The sequence below is a fragment of the Larus michahellis genome, chromosome 13 (genome assembly GCF_964199755.1).
Source record: "Larus michahellis chromosome 13, bLarMic1.1, whole genome shotgun sequence".
In the NCBI taxonomy this organism is placed as follows: domain Eukaryota; kingdom Metazoa; phylum Chordata; class Aves; order Charadriiformes; family Laridae; genus Larus; species Larus michahellis.
This window is the reverse complement of record NC_133908.1, coordinates 4796035-4812500: the sequence shown is the minus strand read 5'-3', so window position 1 is coordinate 4812500 and position 16466 is coordinate 4796035. Positions and strand designations below refer to the sequence as shown.

Genomic DNA, 16466 nt, shown 5'->3' with positions numbered 1-16466 from the left:
CAGGCACAGCTGCCCATGTGTGTGAGGTCAAGGCCCCTCCTGAGCCACACATAAGCACATCTCTGGATTAAAAACCCCAGGAATCTAATTCCAGACTAGCCTGAACTGCCGGGCCTGCAGGACACACCTGGCCATTTCATACCACTTTGCTGCGGGCTTCCTCACCTGCAGGTTGGGTTCTGATGGGAACTGTTCTGGTAGCTGTGCGGCTTGCTGCTTCAGCACACAGGCGAAGCAGAACACGTTCCTAGCCTTTGTGGTCTACTCCTGCGCCTTCCCAGGAGCGGAGCTGACGGCGCCTGAAAGCGCTGGGGCTCCCTCACGCCTTTGGTGCTTTCCTGAGGGTGGCCTCCCCTCCTGCCACGTCCGCGGGCCTCGTGCGAGCGGCTGTGGGAGCTGAGGTGGGCCATGGCCATGGCATTGAGGTGGTCCGGCGGCTCGTCAGAGAGGGGAACCAAGGCAGGGCCCCGGTGCAGAGGAGGAAGGACAGCAGCCTCAACTACAATCTCCCCCGCGGCCCGTCCCTCGCAGCTCTGTCATGGCCGCCGCGGCGCGCGAGGGGCGGTCGCCGCCCTCCCCGCGCAGGCGCGTGGCGCACGGCCGTCTGCCGCCTGTGCGCACGCGCCTGGGGTGGGCGGGGGGGAGGGGGGTCCCGGCGCATGCGCGGCCGCGTGCCGGCGCAGCTGGCGGCCTCCCTGGCGTGGCGCATGCGCGGCGGCGCCGCTGTCAGTTCCGGCTGTTTGTTCGGGAAGTGGATCCGGCTCGGAGCCGCCGCCGCCGCCCCCCCCCCCTCCCCCTCGCTCCGCCGCCCGCGGCCGCTCCCGCCGCCCCGGCCATGGCCAGGGACTACGATCACCTCTTCAAGCTGCTCATCATCGGCGACAGCGGTGAGGGCGGGCGGGAGGGCGGGCGGCGCGGCCCGAGGGTAGGCCGCTGGCGGGGTGGCCGCCCCTCGTCTCCGCCCGGGCCGTGAGGGGCCTGAGGGCGGTGGCGGGGCCGGGCCGGGCCGGGCGGCGCGGGGGAGGCGGGGATGTGCCGGGGGCGGGGGGCCGTGGCGGCCGGTTGGCCGTTGGCGGGGCTCCGCCGGCGTTGTGGTGTCGGTGCGGCGGCGCTGGGCTGTGCCCGGGCGGGTGGCCCCGGGACCGCCGCGCTTTGAATGAGAGGGGGCGTTCGCCTGGGCTTCCTCGGTTTTTATCTGATGAACCTGCGGAACTGGCTACCACAGGATATTATGGTAAATAGCTTGGCGAGGTTTAGGAAAAGGAAGATTAGGCACGTCTAAGTCAGGGCAGCACCGGCATTCGCGCTCGCCTCAGCCTTCGTGAGCCGCATCTTCTGAGGGCGCCCACTAATCTCTTCGTGGGATGAGGAGGGAATTCCCTTCCCCTGTGACAGACGGTTCAAAGCATCGCTGGGAAGGGCTGGCTGCGCCTCAGCCCTAGGGACCATTGTTTCCAGTGTGGCAACTACTACGTTTTAATATTCTTTATTGGCTTAATTATGCCTTAAGATTCTCTGTCAGTGCTTCAACCTGAAATCTCAGTTCTACAGTTTGTCGCTTTTTTTAATAAATCCTTGATGAGCCGCTAGCTTTCTGTACTTCTAGTTATACTGTAGGATGCAAATACCTAAAATAGTTATGGGTAAGGGGGTGCTTACAGATTTTTGAAAATAGACCTGTAAATACTTCCATGGCAGTTTCAAAAACTTATGGAGGGCTAGCATGTGAACTCAGCCTGTGTCTGGTGCTTTAGTCTAGGTACATAGGAATTGTGACTGGGAAGATTCCTGCCTTCAGTCCAGTTCAGTGTTGGTAACACTCCAGCAGCTTACAGTTTAATTTCCATAAACTGGAGAAGATGGCATCCACCCTCTTCTTTTAATAGAGGTGTGGTCCATAAGGCAGCAGGTCCCAGCATGCAGCGAGGCATGGCTCTTGGGTGAAAGTGTAATATTGCATGATCTTGGCAGTTGTCATCTCCAGAAGCTTTAGCTGTGTGCAAAAAATATTTTATTCTATAATAAACTGTGACTGCATGAAGGGATCTAAAAAGGGAGAAAGGGCAACAGCTTAAAACCCTAGGCACTTTTGGGAGCCTGTGGATTATTAAAACCAAATGCTGCATTCGGAGTAAAGCAGTAACTCTGTTGCTTGCTGATGAGTTTCGAAACTGTTCAGGCAAGATAAACAGGATGGTGAAAACTCTGAGGAAGACTTCTCCTCATTTTGAACAATTAAATTAAATTTCTTAGGTGAGTCGTCTCGTGTCCCTCTAGTGTATCCAGTGAGAGGAAAAAAGTGTGAGAATTGTCGGGTTGCGTGTGGTTCTCTGTTGTAATTAAATCTCACTATGTAGTTTGAGTATTGATTTTTCTTTTTTGTTTTTGTTTTTTGCTAACCCCAACAGGAAGGCTTTGTCTCTGCTTTCACAAAACAGTTTGCTTGCCTTGTTTATTGATGTTTATTCCTTGCAATAGGAAGTGGACCGATACTGGATGGGATGATTATGTCTCATTTGCTTTCCTCTGTATGCAAATGTGTCAAGAGGGTAGTAGGTTTGTGTGTTTTTAGAACAGGTCATCTTGAAAAGCTGCTGATGATCTCAGTTGTGCCAAGTATTTAAAGATAATACAGGTGATCCGTGCTTTACATGTGCTTCTTTAATTCACTCTAACATTCAGTAAGATAGGGGGTTTAGAAACTGGTATGGCACAGAAATTTGCTTTTAATTTTGCTTTTGCAAAGCCAATAGGCTTTTTTTTTTTAAGTTTTGTTTCATTTTGCTGCCTTCTTCAAGCAAAGAGGCCCTGCTTGCCTTCTCTCTTCAGCTCCTCAAATAGCTCTGTGTAGGAAGCGGAGGGTCACAGAGAGTGTGGTTTCTCTATACGTGAAGAGTGAGGGTCAGAGGCAGTGTTTGTTTAGTGAGATTGTTGTCATCGGGAGCATGTAGAACTTCCTGAGCTCGGGAGGTTTCTCTAGAAGCTGCCCGAGTGGTGAGAGCGGTACAGACAGGACGGTGTCGGTGCAGCGCGGACACTCTGACAAAGCAGTGGTCATGTGCAGCCCCTGCAGCTCTGCCGCGCAGCCCGAGGCTGGCTGACATCTGAAGAAGGTGGTGTGGTCTGACAAGTCTGTGGGTTCCAGCATCTACTTTCTTTTTATTAAGCTGAAGGCCAAGGCTGCTTGATCAAGCAGCATAGTACTTGCTGGAACTTTTTTTTTTACCTTAGACAACCAGTATTTTGCAGGGGTTTGCTCTTGCTAAATAGCCAGTCCTCTGTTTAGGAGCTGCTCTACTACCTTTCTTGAGCTCAGAGGTATTCAGTGTATGCATTCTGTAACTTTGTATTTTTAATAGCGTTCTTTTTTTTTCTGTAAGATTTGTAATACTCAATGAGAGATGAGCATGGCTTCTCCAGATGTCGGGTGATTTGTACTCTTTGCAAATGAGATCTGGCTTACTGGAATCATGCAGACTTTTATGTGTTGGGTTTTTTTTTTCATTTGATTATATTTTGGGTTTTTTTCATGCTGCTAGCTATATTCAGATGCCAGCAGCTGAGAAGAACTTGCACGTTATACCTCATCGAAACAATTAGTTTAAATAACTTCTACCTGAAAAGATTTGATAGATAATCACCCTGGTGAAGGTGAATTTCCTCTTCATGCCCTAGCAGACTACTTTTTGGGGGGGAAGGGAGAGGAAGGGGCATTAACAGCAGACATAACAACTTCAAGGCATTCTGATACCCAGGTTCCCTTGGTTGGGTGTGCAGGAATGAGTTTCTTATGATTCTTGTCTGAAGCACTGTGAAAAATGCTTCCCTGCAACAGGGTGTGATCAGGGTTCAAACAATCACGTAAGGAAAACCTGGATGAAGTGCTACTCAAAGCACTTACGGAAATGTTTCATGGAACGTTTTGGCGAAAGGTACAACTTCAGAAAGGTATGTGTCCTTCCTGTTAGATGTGGAACAAGCCTATTTTGGATGGCAGCATAGAACAATGGTTCCCAACTCCCCTGTTTGGTTTAGGCTTCTGTTAAACTGTGGCCGTGATAACATAAGCTTTATAGTACCAAACCCTAGTCTGATTGTCTAAGTAGTCCAAATTCCACTGCCGTTCAGCACGGCATGAATGAATGGGAGGTAGGCAGTGGTGTTAAGCATGATGTGCAAGTGGAATTCAATAGAGTCATTTAGAGCAGCATTCTGAGTACTTGCTAATTAGCATGACATACTCGTTTTTGGATCTTTCCTCAGCAAATGGAAGTCTACTGATCGTAAACTTGCTTTCAGTTATTACTCTTTTATGACCTCTGTTACTGACCACAGTTCAAAAGCTACTGTTTGAGAGTTTGCTGAGGGCTGGAGGAAGGAGGGGACACCCCCCACTCTGTACTGCTCCAAGAAGCATACCCAGTCCTGGAGGGACTGCAGTGTGCTTGGTCAAATCTTCAAGGAGAGAACTGAGATGAATAGTCAAGGTGGACGGTGCTAAATTATCTGCTAGGAAAAGATCCTAGTTGAGTTAAAAATGCAATGAATGGGTAAAATACTGTTATGCTACCTGACACCCAAGATGACTTTATTCAAACATCTTGCTGTCTTTGTTTGTCTTAGGTGTGGGCAAGAGCAGTTTGCTGTTGCGTTTTGCAGATAATACATTCTCAGGTGAGTGTTTTGTTTACTTCAATAAGTGAAATGGTCAAGGTCTGCTCCAGTGCTGCTGATTGGCAAGGAGCTGTTCTTCTGCATTTACCCACTGATAGCTGTACTAGGAATACATTATGTTTCTGGCTTTGCTTCTCTTGGTATAAGCCTATACAAGCCATCCTGTCTGATTTTCACTTGCAGCTGAAAGTACCACAATATTTAAATACTGACATGGTTCCAGAAATAGCTTAGGTTTTTTAGCTTATGCTGCACTCTGTGCAGACTTCCCATTGGCCATTTGGGATTTACATTGATTGAATATTGTGGCTAAACCACTTACATTTGTGACATAATTAATTTATTGGTAGGAAACTCTTAGAACAGTCTGTATTCAAAGTAAGTGATTGCATGAGCATTTAAAGCAAAGCTTTGTCTCACAGTTTTCACAAGTGGAATACTTGCATAGTTATTGTCCATTTCTTGAGATATTTGGGTGCTTCCTCCTGACCACCAATGAGGTAGAAGAATAATTTAATTTTGTAACACTGAGTTTTAAATTTTAAGGGTGCCATGGGAGAAGTGGCTTTATGGCTAGAAAAAAAGCTACTAGCTGCAGATAAAAATATGCAGATCAGCATGACCTGATATGGCATTTTAAAAGATAAGCAGATAGGGGGAACTTGGTTCTTCTATCCAATCTGAGACCTACTGCCAAATAGCATTCAGACATGTGCTTTGGGACATCCAAAATAAACAAGACTTAGGTTCTCACTAACCTATGCTTTCCCTTCAGGCAGCTACATTACCACAATTGGAGTGGATTTTAAAATTCGGACAGTTGAGATCAATGGAGAGAAGGTGAAGCTACAGATCTGGGACACAGCTGGACAGGAGCGCTTCCGGACTATTACATCAACGTGAGTATAACTGGGCTTAGTGATGTGTAGCTTAGTGTATGGGTCTTGTAGTTTAGAGTTACGGTTTAGGTATTTTAATGTTGCAGTTGATTAGCTAACGATGGCTTTGCTGTCTGTACAGTGGGACTTCTCTCAGGTGTTTTGGAACCGCTAGCAGTCGTGCTATTGTGGCTAGGTTTGAATCTGGGATTTCAGATTTCCTCACTCTTGGTAGAACTGGAGTTATTTCACTGTTCTGCATATGCTAGAAAACTTGTTTCTGAAGCCTGTCCAAGAAGGTCACCCTCTGATAGTATATATTGCAGAAGTATAGAGTGAAAACCCTCTGTTAGTGCCGTATAACTAATGAATAGCTTTGAGATCGAAGAATAGGATTTCCTATATTTAGTTTTCTTTTAGGACAAACGCATTGTAGCGGCTATCTTTGTGTGGAGTTCTGTTAAAGCAGACACCCACATGAAGTTAACCTTTTCCTTGGTTCGAGTTCAGTTTCATGCTCATTGTCCTTTTGAACAGCGTGTGCACAGCTTTTCCTGTTCCTGAAGAAACCACACCCAGAGCTACAGCGGGGGATACTAATAAAATGTGTTTATAAACTGATTGCGGTAAAGGTGGGACTGCTCACTGTGGCACTAGGGGTAGAGGGAAAAATACCCTTGGAAGTGGAACTTTTGTTTCCTTTGGATATTAACGAAATATAATAATTCTTGCAAGACCTAGGTGTTTCACTTGGCCTTTCATGACTGGTTTCTCTTTTGGCTCCTATTTTTGGGAGGAGGATCGTTTTCAGCTGATGTATTGGTTAACGTACTCAGACATAAAAATAATGAGATTGGCTGCATCTGTGTTATGTCTAAGCAGCTAGAAATGGCAAAATTGAGCCTGATGTGTGCACCGCCCCTTTCCTCTGCGCTTCTATACGGATATTACTGGATTACTTCCATTGTTTCTCAAGTGTTTAGCTAGAAAAAAAAAACTCGGTTGCCTCTTGTAGGGTTCCTGTGCATGACATCACTTCTTGTTTCGGTGCTGCAGGCAGCTTGGGGCAGGAAGTGGTGGGGGGGAGGCAGCAGCGCACTGCTGTAGCTCCCATCAGCTGGGCGCCCAGCCTCGTCACAGCCTGCCCCAATTACTGCTGAGTCAGCAAATGGCCTTCCTGTTTTCAGATTCCCTGACAGGACTCGGAGCCGCGTTAATGAGCGTTGGTTCATGGGGCTGATGCCAGCTAGTTTAGAAAGCCATGGTATCCGGCACTGAATGGGGAATACCAGGAAAGGAGGCTTCCTTTTGTGAACGGGAATAGCTGCAGATCAGACTTTGCGTAGTGTTTTATGTATTTTTTTTCCTTTGATTAACATTTAAAATAGATAAGCTGAAATGGTTTGAGGGCATTTGTGCCATGACCTGTTTGAACTCTGCTACTACTTCCTTTTGCATAGCTTTTTACCAAAGTGAGGTATATTTACTCTTGGGGAAGTGTAGGCCCTGGTTTTCCTGCCTTAACTCTAGTAAAGTACTTACAGAATCTTCCACGGTCAGGGAAGAAAGATTTGAATTTTGGGCAACTTTAAGCAAAGTTCCTGTGTCCAACTGCATTTAAAGTGTTGAGGAAAGCACTTCAGGAATGCTGGTTACACTGTCATGAGGGCTTCTCTTGCTGCTGGGTCGGCTAGCTGTGACTGACTGGCGTTCTCTGGTACTTTTCAAGAGGTGCTCTGGGCCTGAAATTATCACCTATAAAAACAGGAGATAACAAAGAGTCAGATTTTCAAAATGGTTCCGTCTTTTTTTTTTAGTGGCAATGTCATACTGTAACTGATTTGCTTATCCCAAACTGACTGACAAATGGAGTTACCGTGCTAGTACTTACGAAAGGGCTTGGCTACCAAATCGTGGGTGGAGTGGGAGTGCGCTGTCAACAGTGTGGTAGTCTTTGTCTGGTCTTTGACTAGATTGAGGTTTAGATTGAAGTTAATAATATACAAAGGTGTTCCTTCTGTGCTACTGTAGGCCAGGAAGTTTCTTTACAGTTAAAGGGAGGGTTCAGATTGATGCTGAGCCAAGCCTGGCAAGCAAGCCTGAAATTAGAGCCCATCTGGTAATAATAGTACTAGGTTGGAAGTACTGCTGTGTAGACCTAGAATTGCAAAATGGTATAGGTGGTAGGAAGTTAATAGTGGAAAATTGGGAAACATTAAAAGGTTGCTTTATTTTGATTTCACTTGACTACAGTTACAGAAGCTGAAAAACAGAATAAAGCTGTTAAGGAAGAGAAGTCAAGTTGATCTGGAGTATTCTACAGAAACTCAGGAAAACTAAACTAGATCAGAATTTCAGACTGGGAAGTATAAAAGCAGCCGTTTTTACTGTCTATTAAATGTGGAAATACTGGGATAGCTGGTGTCTGGTGGGAGGAGAGGCCAAGATTTGTGAATTTGGTTGGCATGGAACGTCATCCAAACTCTAAATTTGATTTAAATTCACCAGAGATGTAGCATGCCGGGACTCGGCTGTATTAGCAGGAATACTTAAGATGCGTGAACAACCAGTTCCTGTACTTGATTTGCTCTTGTAGATAGGACTGCTTTGTCCTGGTTCAGGACTCTGATTTTAGGATTTAAGCTTTACATAACAGTTGTCAGATGCCTGTTCAGGATGATGGTGATAACAGAGGGACCTTCTGCCATGCATTTGTGTGGAATGGCATGTTCAAGAGAGGGATAAGCTTTTTGAGATGACAGAATCGCTGTGTCTTGTAAACCAGATATGATGGTTGAGAGACCACAGGTCAAGTGACCTGTGACAATAGATGTGCTTCTAGGAACGTGAAAAAAAAAGAGTATGAAAAGAGATTATTAGAAGTCTCTGGAATTAGTTAGAATTCTAGAGGAATGAAAAATAAGGAAACATGTATACTACAAACTAGTGAAATATTAACATAGATGCTGGATTAAACCAATGAGCTATTTTCCATGTTGACCAGTTAATATTTTTTTTCTGGAAAAACTAACATGTGTGCCCTACTGAACCAATGAAGTCAATAATACTCTCTCATCTAAATCTGACTTAGCTACTGTCATGCTTCATGAAACTAGTTATTATAACTCCAGATGCTAATACTAGAAGCACTTACTAGGGGAAATCTGGGAACTTTTCTTGTAGTATGAATGGCACAATGTTCCCATCTGCTTAGAAAGGTCGTCGTCAGAGATGTGAGGGGAGAATGGAGGTGTCCGAAGGACACGATGAGTTTGGTTAACCAGTTCTGAAGATTCTCTGTATCAAGTCTACAGTATTATTAGGTAATGTTTCAAAGGCAGTAAGCTTATGTCTTTAAGCTTCTTTAAATATAATTCTATAGGTAGAACAAGCAACTTAGGTGGTACTGTGTTTATTTCAACTTAAATGTTATAATTCTTAAATCTTTTCCACACCAAAGCTAAATTTAAAGCCTTTAGATCTCCGTAATATTTCCAACCATATAGAAGATATATGGGCGTATACAGGTCAGGTTTGGTTGTCTTTCACCTCAATGGGATACTTTCATGGACACTCTAAACACCATTAGCTGTTCTATAACTTTTTATTTGCTGTATTTCATTAATGTATTTATCACTGGGAGTAGTAGCAGGTACTGACTTTTGAGGTTTGTAGGGTACATGGCAGAGTGCACCTACCACATAGAGGACAGCTAGCATCGGTCATTGAGCCCTTGAATGGGAGGCTGAGATTGAGAACTTCATTTCTCCTCTGCTCTCATTTCTGTGATCTCCATCTTCCCTAAAATGTGGATGGGAAGAAGATAAGGTATTCTTTCCCTCGTGTCAAAGCCTCAACTACCTCTTGGTTGCCAAAAGCACAAAATTTACACCTACTCCTCCCTGAATGCCAAAAGCCCCATCTGTTCTCTACTCGCCAAAGCCTACAACTTGTTATAAAAGCAATCCTGCACTGCATCATTCTGAAATTTGAAGCATGGGGTAGGATAAATCAGATTTTGTTTTCTAGTACTGTCCTGCACTTGGCGTTGGAGAATCTTTGCTGTACTTGTTAAGCCTAAAATGTTATCTAGGACATAAGGCTGTATCTAACAAATGTCAGAAAATAGCATGACTAGCTTTTTGAGAAAAATGCATATTATGGGGCTTAACAGTTAGAAAATAAAAGGTAGTCATGGTTTTATCTTTGGGGCTGCTAAAAGGTAATGTCAGCCAATGGAGAAAATGACATTTTAGTGTAGCTGAGGGGTTGGCAACCTTTCTAGAACAATGTGCCAGACAATTTTCTCTTCCAAAAATAGAAGCAGTGTATGCCGGTAGGAACTCAGCAGGAGTCAGGGGTTGCTGTCTTGCACAAAGGAAGATATTTCTGATGAGGTGGTTGGCAATATTAGTGGCAGGAGCTCCCAGCTCCTGCAGAGTTTTGAATGCCATAGTGGTCTGTGCTGCATGGTCCATCCCACGGTCCTCATCCCTAGGAGCAAACAATGACTGTGCTGATGACATGTCAGGAGTGGGATCTATATGTGCAGGGTGCATGTTATTCTACTCCCCGATATCATGCGCTTTGCTTAGAAGAAAACCAAGGTGCGTGGGCAAGGTAGGAGCAGCAGGATGCTCCGTTGCGTCCTCTGGTTTGGATGACTGGGATACCAGGCGTGGCTTGATGGTGTGCACAGCAGAATGAAGCAGCTCTGCGTAGGTGTAACTGAACCACCGCGTTTCTCTAAAGGCTGAGTGTTGTCTTTGCAAATGTAATGCTCAGTGTTAGGGAGGAAGTGGTAGGTCAGCCTGAGGGCGGCTGAATTAAAAGACTATTAGGTGATGCGGGAGAGTTTGAAGATAAGTTATTGTTCAGATATAGAGAAATCCAGTGTGTCGATCGTATCGCCGATCTTTCCCTTTCTGATGCTATCACCCAAAACAGTATTCATCCAAAATTGTGCAGTGCATGTTAGTGTCAGGAGAGGATGGATTATTTTTGCAATGTGTGGATTCAGGCTATGGAATACTTTTCCTCTAAAGAATCTAAGTTATGAAATAAGGTTGAGCTTGTTGTAACAAAGTAAAGCACAAATGCAGTGCTGTGGCAAGTTTTAAAGCTATTAAAGGAACTGATTGCAAATGGACTCGAATATTTGAAAGTGCAGGATCTCTTCTGGGTGGGGAATAAATAATTCTTACATGAGTTGGTTCTTGCCAAAAAAGGTGAATGTACAGCATAAATTACTGGTAAAACACATGGAAGAAATATTTGACTGTCTTCTGAAAGTGCCCAGATGAACAATAGGAGCAGGCTCTCCTGCTTCTGTAGAGTATGTATTGTATCACAGAGGAGTATTGATATCCAGGACTGTCCCTACAAAGTGGTCACAAGAGGAAGGGGTCAGGGGGAGATACGTGCCCTCTGTATGTGACATATGTCTGTCTGTGGAAGGCTGTCTTGGTGGTTTATAAAGGCAGGTGGCTTCTGTTGTAGAAGGGACAATGAGGCTAAAGGTGGGCAAGAGAGAATGACTTGCTCAAGCACGTCAGTAGCAGAAGTGAGCCGAAGCCTTGAGATCTTCTGTAAGGTAGTGCATTTGGATTAGATTAAAAGGCTTTGAAGTTCAAAAGCGTGTTTGCTGAGTTGAAATAAATTATCAAAGAGAGAACCAGAATGGTCACAGTGGACATCTTCAAAGTGCAGTGGAAGGGACGGTGCTGCTTGTGGTAAGAGATCAAGCTCTAGAAATACTGTCACAATTTAAGAGAAAATCCTCGATTTTGGTGTGCTGAATTCTTGAATTTGTTTTCTTAAAAATCTTAATATAGATCATAAGAGGAATAAATGAAAGGAAGAGAATAAAGCTACACAAAATATAAACACTGGATGCTGGTGAAGACTTCACTGTCAACTGTTCCAGTTACTTCCCCTCTTCCTCCCAACTGCCCAATTTGCAGTAGAGAAAAATACCTGTTAGCCCTGTGAATGTGTCTGAAAACTGAGAAGGTGGAGCTTGTTTTTTTTTTTATATATATAGCATTCTGATGGTGTGCATACTGTCTGCCTTTAGTGGGTTCATGCAGGTGATAATGTTGGAACTTGAATTCAGATATTTTTCTTGCATATCAGAATTGCTCATCGTCTTTTAAAGGTGCTGGTTGCCCAAGACTAATGGGAATAAACTGAAATGAAGCTTATTTTTAATGGCTAAAGGTAGAAGAGCTCATTGAATGCACATATGGAGTTGATCTGTTGAGTAGGAAGGTGTGATCAGAACACAGTCGCTCAACAAGACAGAAATTTTTGTGAGCTCAAGAGAACTGTGACTGAGGGTTGAATATATTTGGAGATCTGCTGAGATTTTAGTCTGTAAGTGATCTTTCACAGATAACAAAATTACTGCAAAAACTTGATGTGGCTTCTACAACGCGACGGTTCACAACACAGCCACTTCTGAGGACATACTGCGGGCACTGCTGCCCTTTGCTTATATAGCTGGAAGACAGTATTCATCTTTGAAGGTCTCAACAGCCTGCACAAGGAAGTAAACAGCAGTCTTTGGACTTTGAAACCTACTCGTATAGACTAAACGAGCAGGGAACTCTGTAGGTTTAGAGGAACAGCATGTGATCTAGCTGTTGTAAAAGAACTAAAGGCCTCTGAGTGGTAAGAAAATAGGAGCATTTGATAGCTGTAACTTGGGGATTTGTTATGAATCTTGTAGAAGCTGAGTGAAAGAGCTGAGAAGGTGATACAGAGCTTGAGTTAACATTTGTCTTTTCCTGCTCTGTAGGTATTACAGAGGAACGCATGGGGTCATTGTTGTCTACGATGTAACCAGTGCAGAATCTTTTGTGAATGTAAAAAGGTGGTTGCATGAAATTAATCAAAATTGTGATGACGTCTGCCGGATACTAGGTAAGTTTCTCATTGGAGAGTTACAACATCTTGTTCAGTGGGCTGACCTGCTGAAGTACTAAAGTGGCTTTTTTAATTTTTCTTTCCTTTTTTAGTGGGGAATAAGAACGATGACCCAGAGCGAAAAGTGGTAGAAACAGAAGATGCCTATAAATTTGCTGGGCAGATGGAGATCCAATTGTTTGAGACCAGCGCCAAAGAAAATATTAACGTGGAAGAGGTAATGTAATATGCAGAAGAGTATAGATAAAACAATTTGAGGATAATTGTTTGGGAAAAAATAAAAATTACATTCTTCCTATTGAGGAAGAAAGATAAAATGCTGTGTACAAGTTGCAAGTGAGTAGGTAAAACATCAAAACGAGACATCCAACTGTGTTTCGAAGTGTTGGGGAAGCGAAACGAAGGCGCCCACGTTGCAATTTCACTAGCTTTACAGTGCTAACATATTAGGCATGTTCTCAGGAAAGACTTGTCACTAGGGAGGATGCTTCTAGGAGGTGGGACTGCCCAGTCTTCACTCCTGGCCTCAGTTGCCGAACTGAACCTGCTTTTATTTAATGGTTTGGGAAGGGGGATAGAGGGTTATTGATTTAGCTTGGGAGTGGTTTGGGAAGGTGTTGGATTTCCGCATGGCCTGTAGTGGGTTGGGGAAGATCTCTGAACCATTATTGAAATAGCTAGAAAAGTGGAGTTGCTTCAAAAGAACCGCAAAAGCTAGTCTGAGTTCCTGGGTGGTCTGAACTTGCTTGTTTCTCTTGCAGATGTTTAATTGCATTACAGAGCTAGTTCTGCGAGCAAAGAAAGAAAACTTAGCAAAGCAGCAACTGCAGCAACAGAATGATGTGGTGAAGCTAACGAAGAACAGTAAAAGGAAGAAGCGGTGCTGCTAATGCCCTTTCCCTGCTGCAGAGACTCTGCTCTCAGACAGATCAGCCCCTCCAGCTAGACTCGGGCAATTCCACTGGGGCAGGCTTTGGGAGGACTTTCTCAGTTTTGTGCCGTTATTTAAAGATTATTTTTTTCTCCATGTTTTCTATCAAGAGGCGCTGGCACCTTACCACTTCAGTGCCAAGAAGGTATCGGATGGAATCTTGCCCCCCTCTCCTCCCCTGCTCATTCCAGTGCGCCTTGTAGACAAGAAAGGACGTTGCCTACCAAGTGGACTAATTAACCCAAGAGTTTGTATATAATGTATATTGCTTTAACCAGCCTCGCCTCCCTGTTGTCGCTTCGGCTTATGCCTTCTTAATGTCAACCAATCATGGACTGCAGAGTTCATCTTTTTAAAGAAATAGTTCAAAGTTCTTAATTCAAGTTGGCCCCAGGCTGGCAGCAACTGCTTCCTGGGGCCTCCAGCTTCATTTCTGTTGGGCTCCAGGCTGGCAACTGGTGCCACTGGGGCCTATGGCTTCACCTGGAGTTCCAGGCTTTTACTGGGGCTCAGGCTTTGTTTTTCTAGGTACCAGGATTGCAGGTGTTGCTGCTGGAGCCTGGGGTTTCACTTCACCAGCCCCTGGGCTGGCAGCCGGTGCTGCTGCTGGGGCCTTGAGTTTCAGTTTGCCGTGATCCAGATTTGTGGCTGGGTCCTTGGGTTTCACCTTCTTGTGCTGCAGCTCAGCTGTACCTGTGCTCTCCTTTAGTTTGTGTCAAGATACTGAAAAAACCAAACTGACCTGCAGAAGTGGGATTTATTTGGATAAAACTTTTTTTTAAAAAAGCAAAGTTTAACTCCTTTGACGGCTGCTTCTGGTTCTGCCAGGGTCCTAAGTGAGGGTCCATTTCTTTTGAGAACAACAAAAACCATGTGATTCTGCCAAAAAACCCCAAACTTCTTCTCGTTGCCCTGTCCACAAATAGGCGATCTGAACTTGAATGTGAATTTTGGTGGCAAAGCTTCTGTTTTTGAGAGAGAAAAGGCATGAAAATAAGTCCAGCTGTTCTGGATTGATGTCTGAATATGAAAGCTGCTGCAGGATCATTCCCAGGATTCTTTTGTTAGAAAAGGAGGACTGCTGTTTAATGTAAAGAAATGGAAAGCTTGCTTGCTTGGGTTATGTGATGGTGGAGGATCACCCTTGGAAACAAACTGGTCTCGCTATGCTCAGCAACGTTTTCCTGGCCCTTGTTGGCCTTTCTGGGAAAACAAGGGCTCAATTCATCAGCCTGAATAGATGTAGTTAAAGGTGGAGAGTGTGTGTGTGTGTAACTAAAATATCTACTGTCTGGGCTGAAAGTACGTGCTCAGCACCTGAATAATTGCCGAAATAATAAAAAATGATTTTTTCCTTAAAATGACTAAAAGGCATGGAGGGGTATGACTTCCTTTAAGACCTTGAAGGTGGATGTACTCAGTTTGTCAGTAAGTGGCCCTATGGAATTGCTGACCTTAGTTTGGTAGGATGTGATTCACCGATGTCCGTGAGCTTTGAATCAGCCCACTTCTCTCCCTTCCTCCCCCTTCCCCAGGAGAGGCTAAATTTTAGTCACTTATTTTGCCTGCATTTTTTAGATTTTACGGGTTGTGGTAAAAGCCCTAATCATACAATCACATCACAATCAATCACTTTAAAGACTTTTTAAAAACTGCAAACAATGAATGTGTAACACTTTTTTTTTTTTTTTTTAATCAGTTCAGGTGCTGGGATTATGTATCCAGCTGCCTTCACCCGTCTCTTTTCTTCACATATCTTTCATTGGTAACCCAAGAATAAGAATGAGCTGGGATGATATTGCTAGTGTGAGCTCTGATAATTGTAAGACTTGAGTGGCTGTGGGAAGCGGCGGCTTAAGTTACACCAGTCCATCCTGTCTGCTTTCTGATGTCGAATGTGGGGTGTGCACAAGGAAGGAGCTGGGTCAGTCCTCAAAGCCTTCCTGTTGAAACGGAGCTGTCCTGTGATGGTTACCACGTTCGGATTAAAGGGCCCAGTTGTGTTACCTTGGGGCTCTTGTGGTAGCACGTGTGCAGAGGGAGTAACTTCATACAGGCAGAGGTAAAGAAAATGTCTGAATTTACTGGAAATGATGCAATAAAATGAGGAAATGGTGCACCCAAGCCTGGAGTGTTCTCTTATATGGAAAGATTGGTCCTCTGAGTCCAGGTCTTTGTGGCTGTGGTTTGAACTCTGCCAATCCAGGTGTCCAACTTCCTGGCTTAAAGTGGGATTTTTTTTTATTATTTTTTCCTAGAGGTGGCTGTAGAGGAGCTGTTCCCTCTCTGCTCTTGCCACTGACCATTCAATTGGAAGGGGTGGGGACTGTGTCTCTAGTGGTGCTGATGTGGTTTCCTAAATGTTGAGCAATGGAATGTCTAACTGGTTTGCTAGGATTATTTCTGTAATGAAAGTTTCTAATTATGCTTTTTAAATAATTTTAAAAAACTAAAAATAAAGGTTACAAGCTGCCAAATCTTTTTCGAAGCTCTTTTTCCTCTGCTGTCCAGCATCTGGAGGTGGAGGGTGGCAAGCCAGGGGTGAGCTCTTCTGCTGTATGTAGAGGTGTTTTTTTCCTGGGAGGGGGTATTGGCTTTTATGCTTTTTAACAATTAATTTAACAATTAATGCTTTCAAGTGTTTAATTGCTATTCTGGTTTTAAATATATTCCCTGCTTCTGGAGAAGCGTGAGAGAAGCTTGCTGTGGGAAGGTGTCTTTGCTTCCCTCTGCGCTGTTCTGGTATGGCTATGGAGGGGGGAATCCTGAGGACATGTAGACGATCTGAATCGCAGCTGGCACAAGCTGGAGGTGTTTCGTTGTCCATCTGCGTTTTGTGTTTAAACTCATTAACATTTGATTGTCCCTCCATATAAAGGCCAGTAAATGATACAAATGGCTGGAAGTTGGAGAAGATTTACAAGCTCACCTTTCTATTTTCCTGTGCGTCAGGAGATACAAATGCTTTAAATGTTCTTTCTCCAGGCCTGTTCTCTTCCGAACACATGCAAGTGGTTTATGTGGCTGAATTTCTTGGGATGACGAAGTACTAAAGG

General features: G+C 44.4%; 1 protein-coding gene across 1 annotated transcript; it reads left to right on the top strand.

Annotated features, from left to right (window-relative positions):
- Positions 1-642: 642 nt before the first annotated feature.
- RAB35 (RAB35, member RAS oncogene family) lies at positions 643-15887 on the top strand. Its single transcript, XM_074606346.1, has 6 exons — positions 643-887; positions 4624-4674; positions 5450-5573; positions 12352-12476; positions 12572-12696; positions 13241-15887. The coding sequence occupies exons 1-6, from the start codon at positions 836-838 to the stop codon at positions 13367-13369; spliced, it is 606 nt and encodes a 201-aa protein (XP_074462447.1). The 5' UTR covers positions 643-835; the 3' UTR covers positions 13370-15887.
- The last annotated feature ends 579 nt before the right edge of the window (positions 15888-16466 follow it).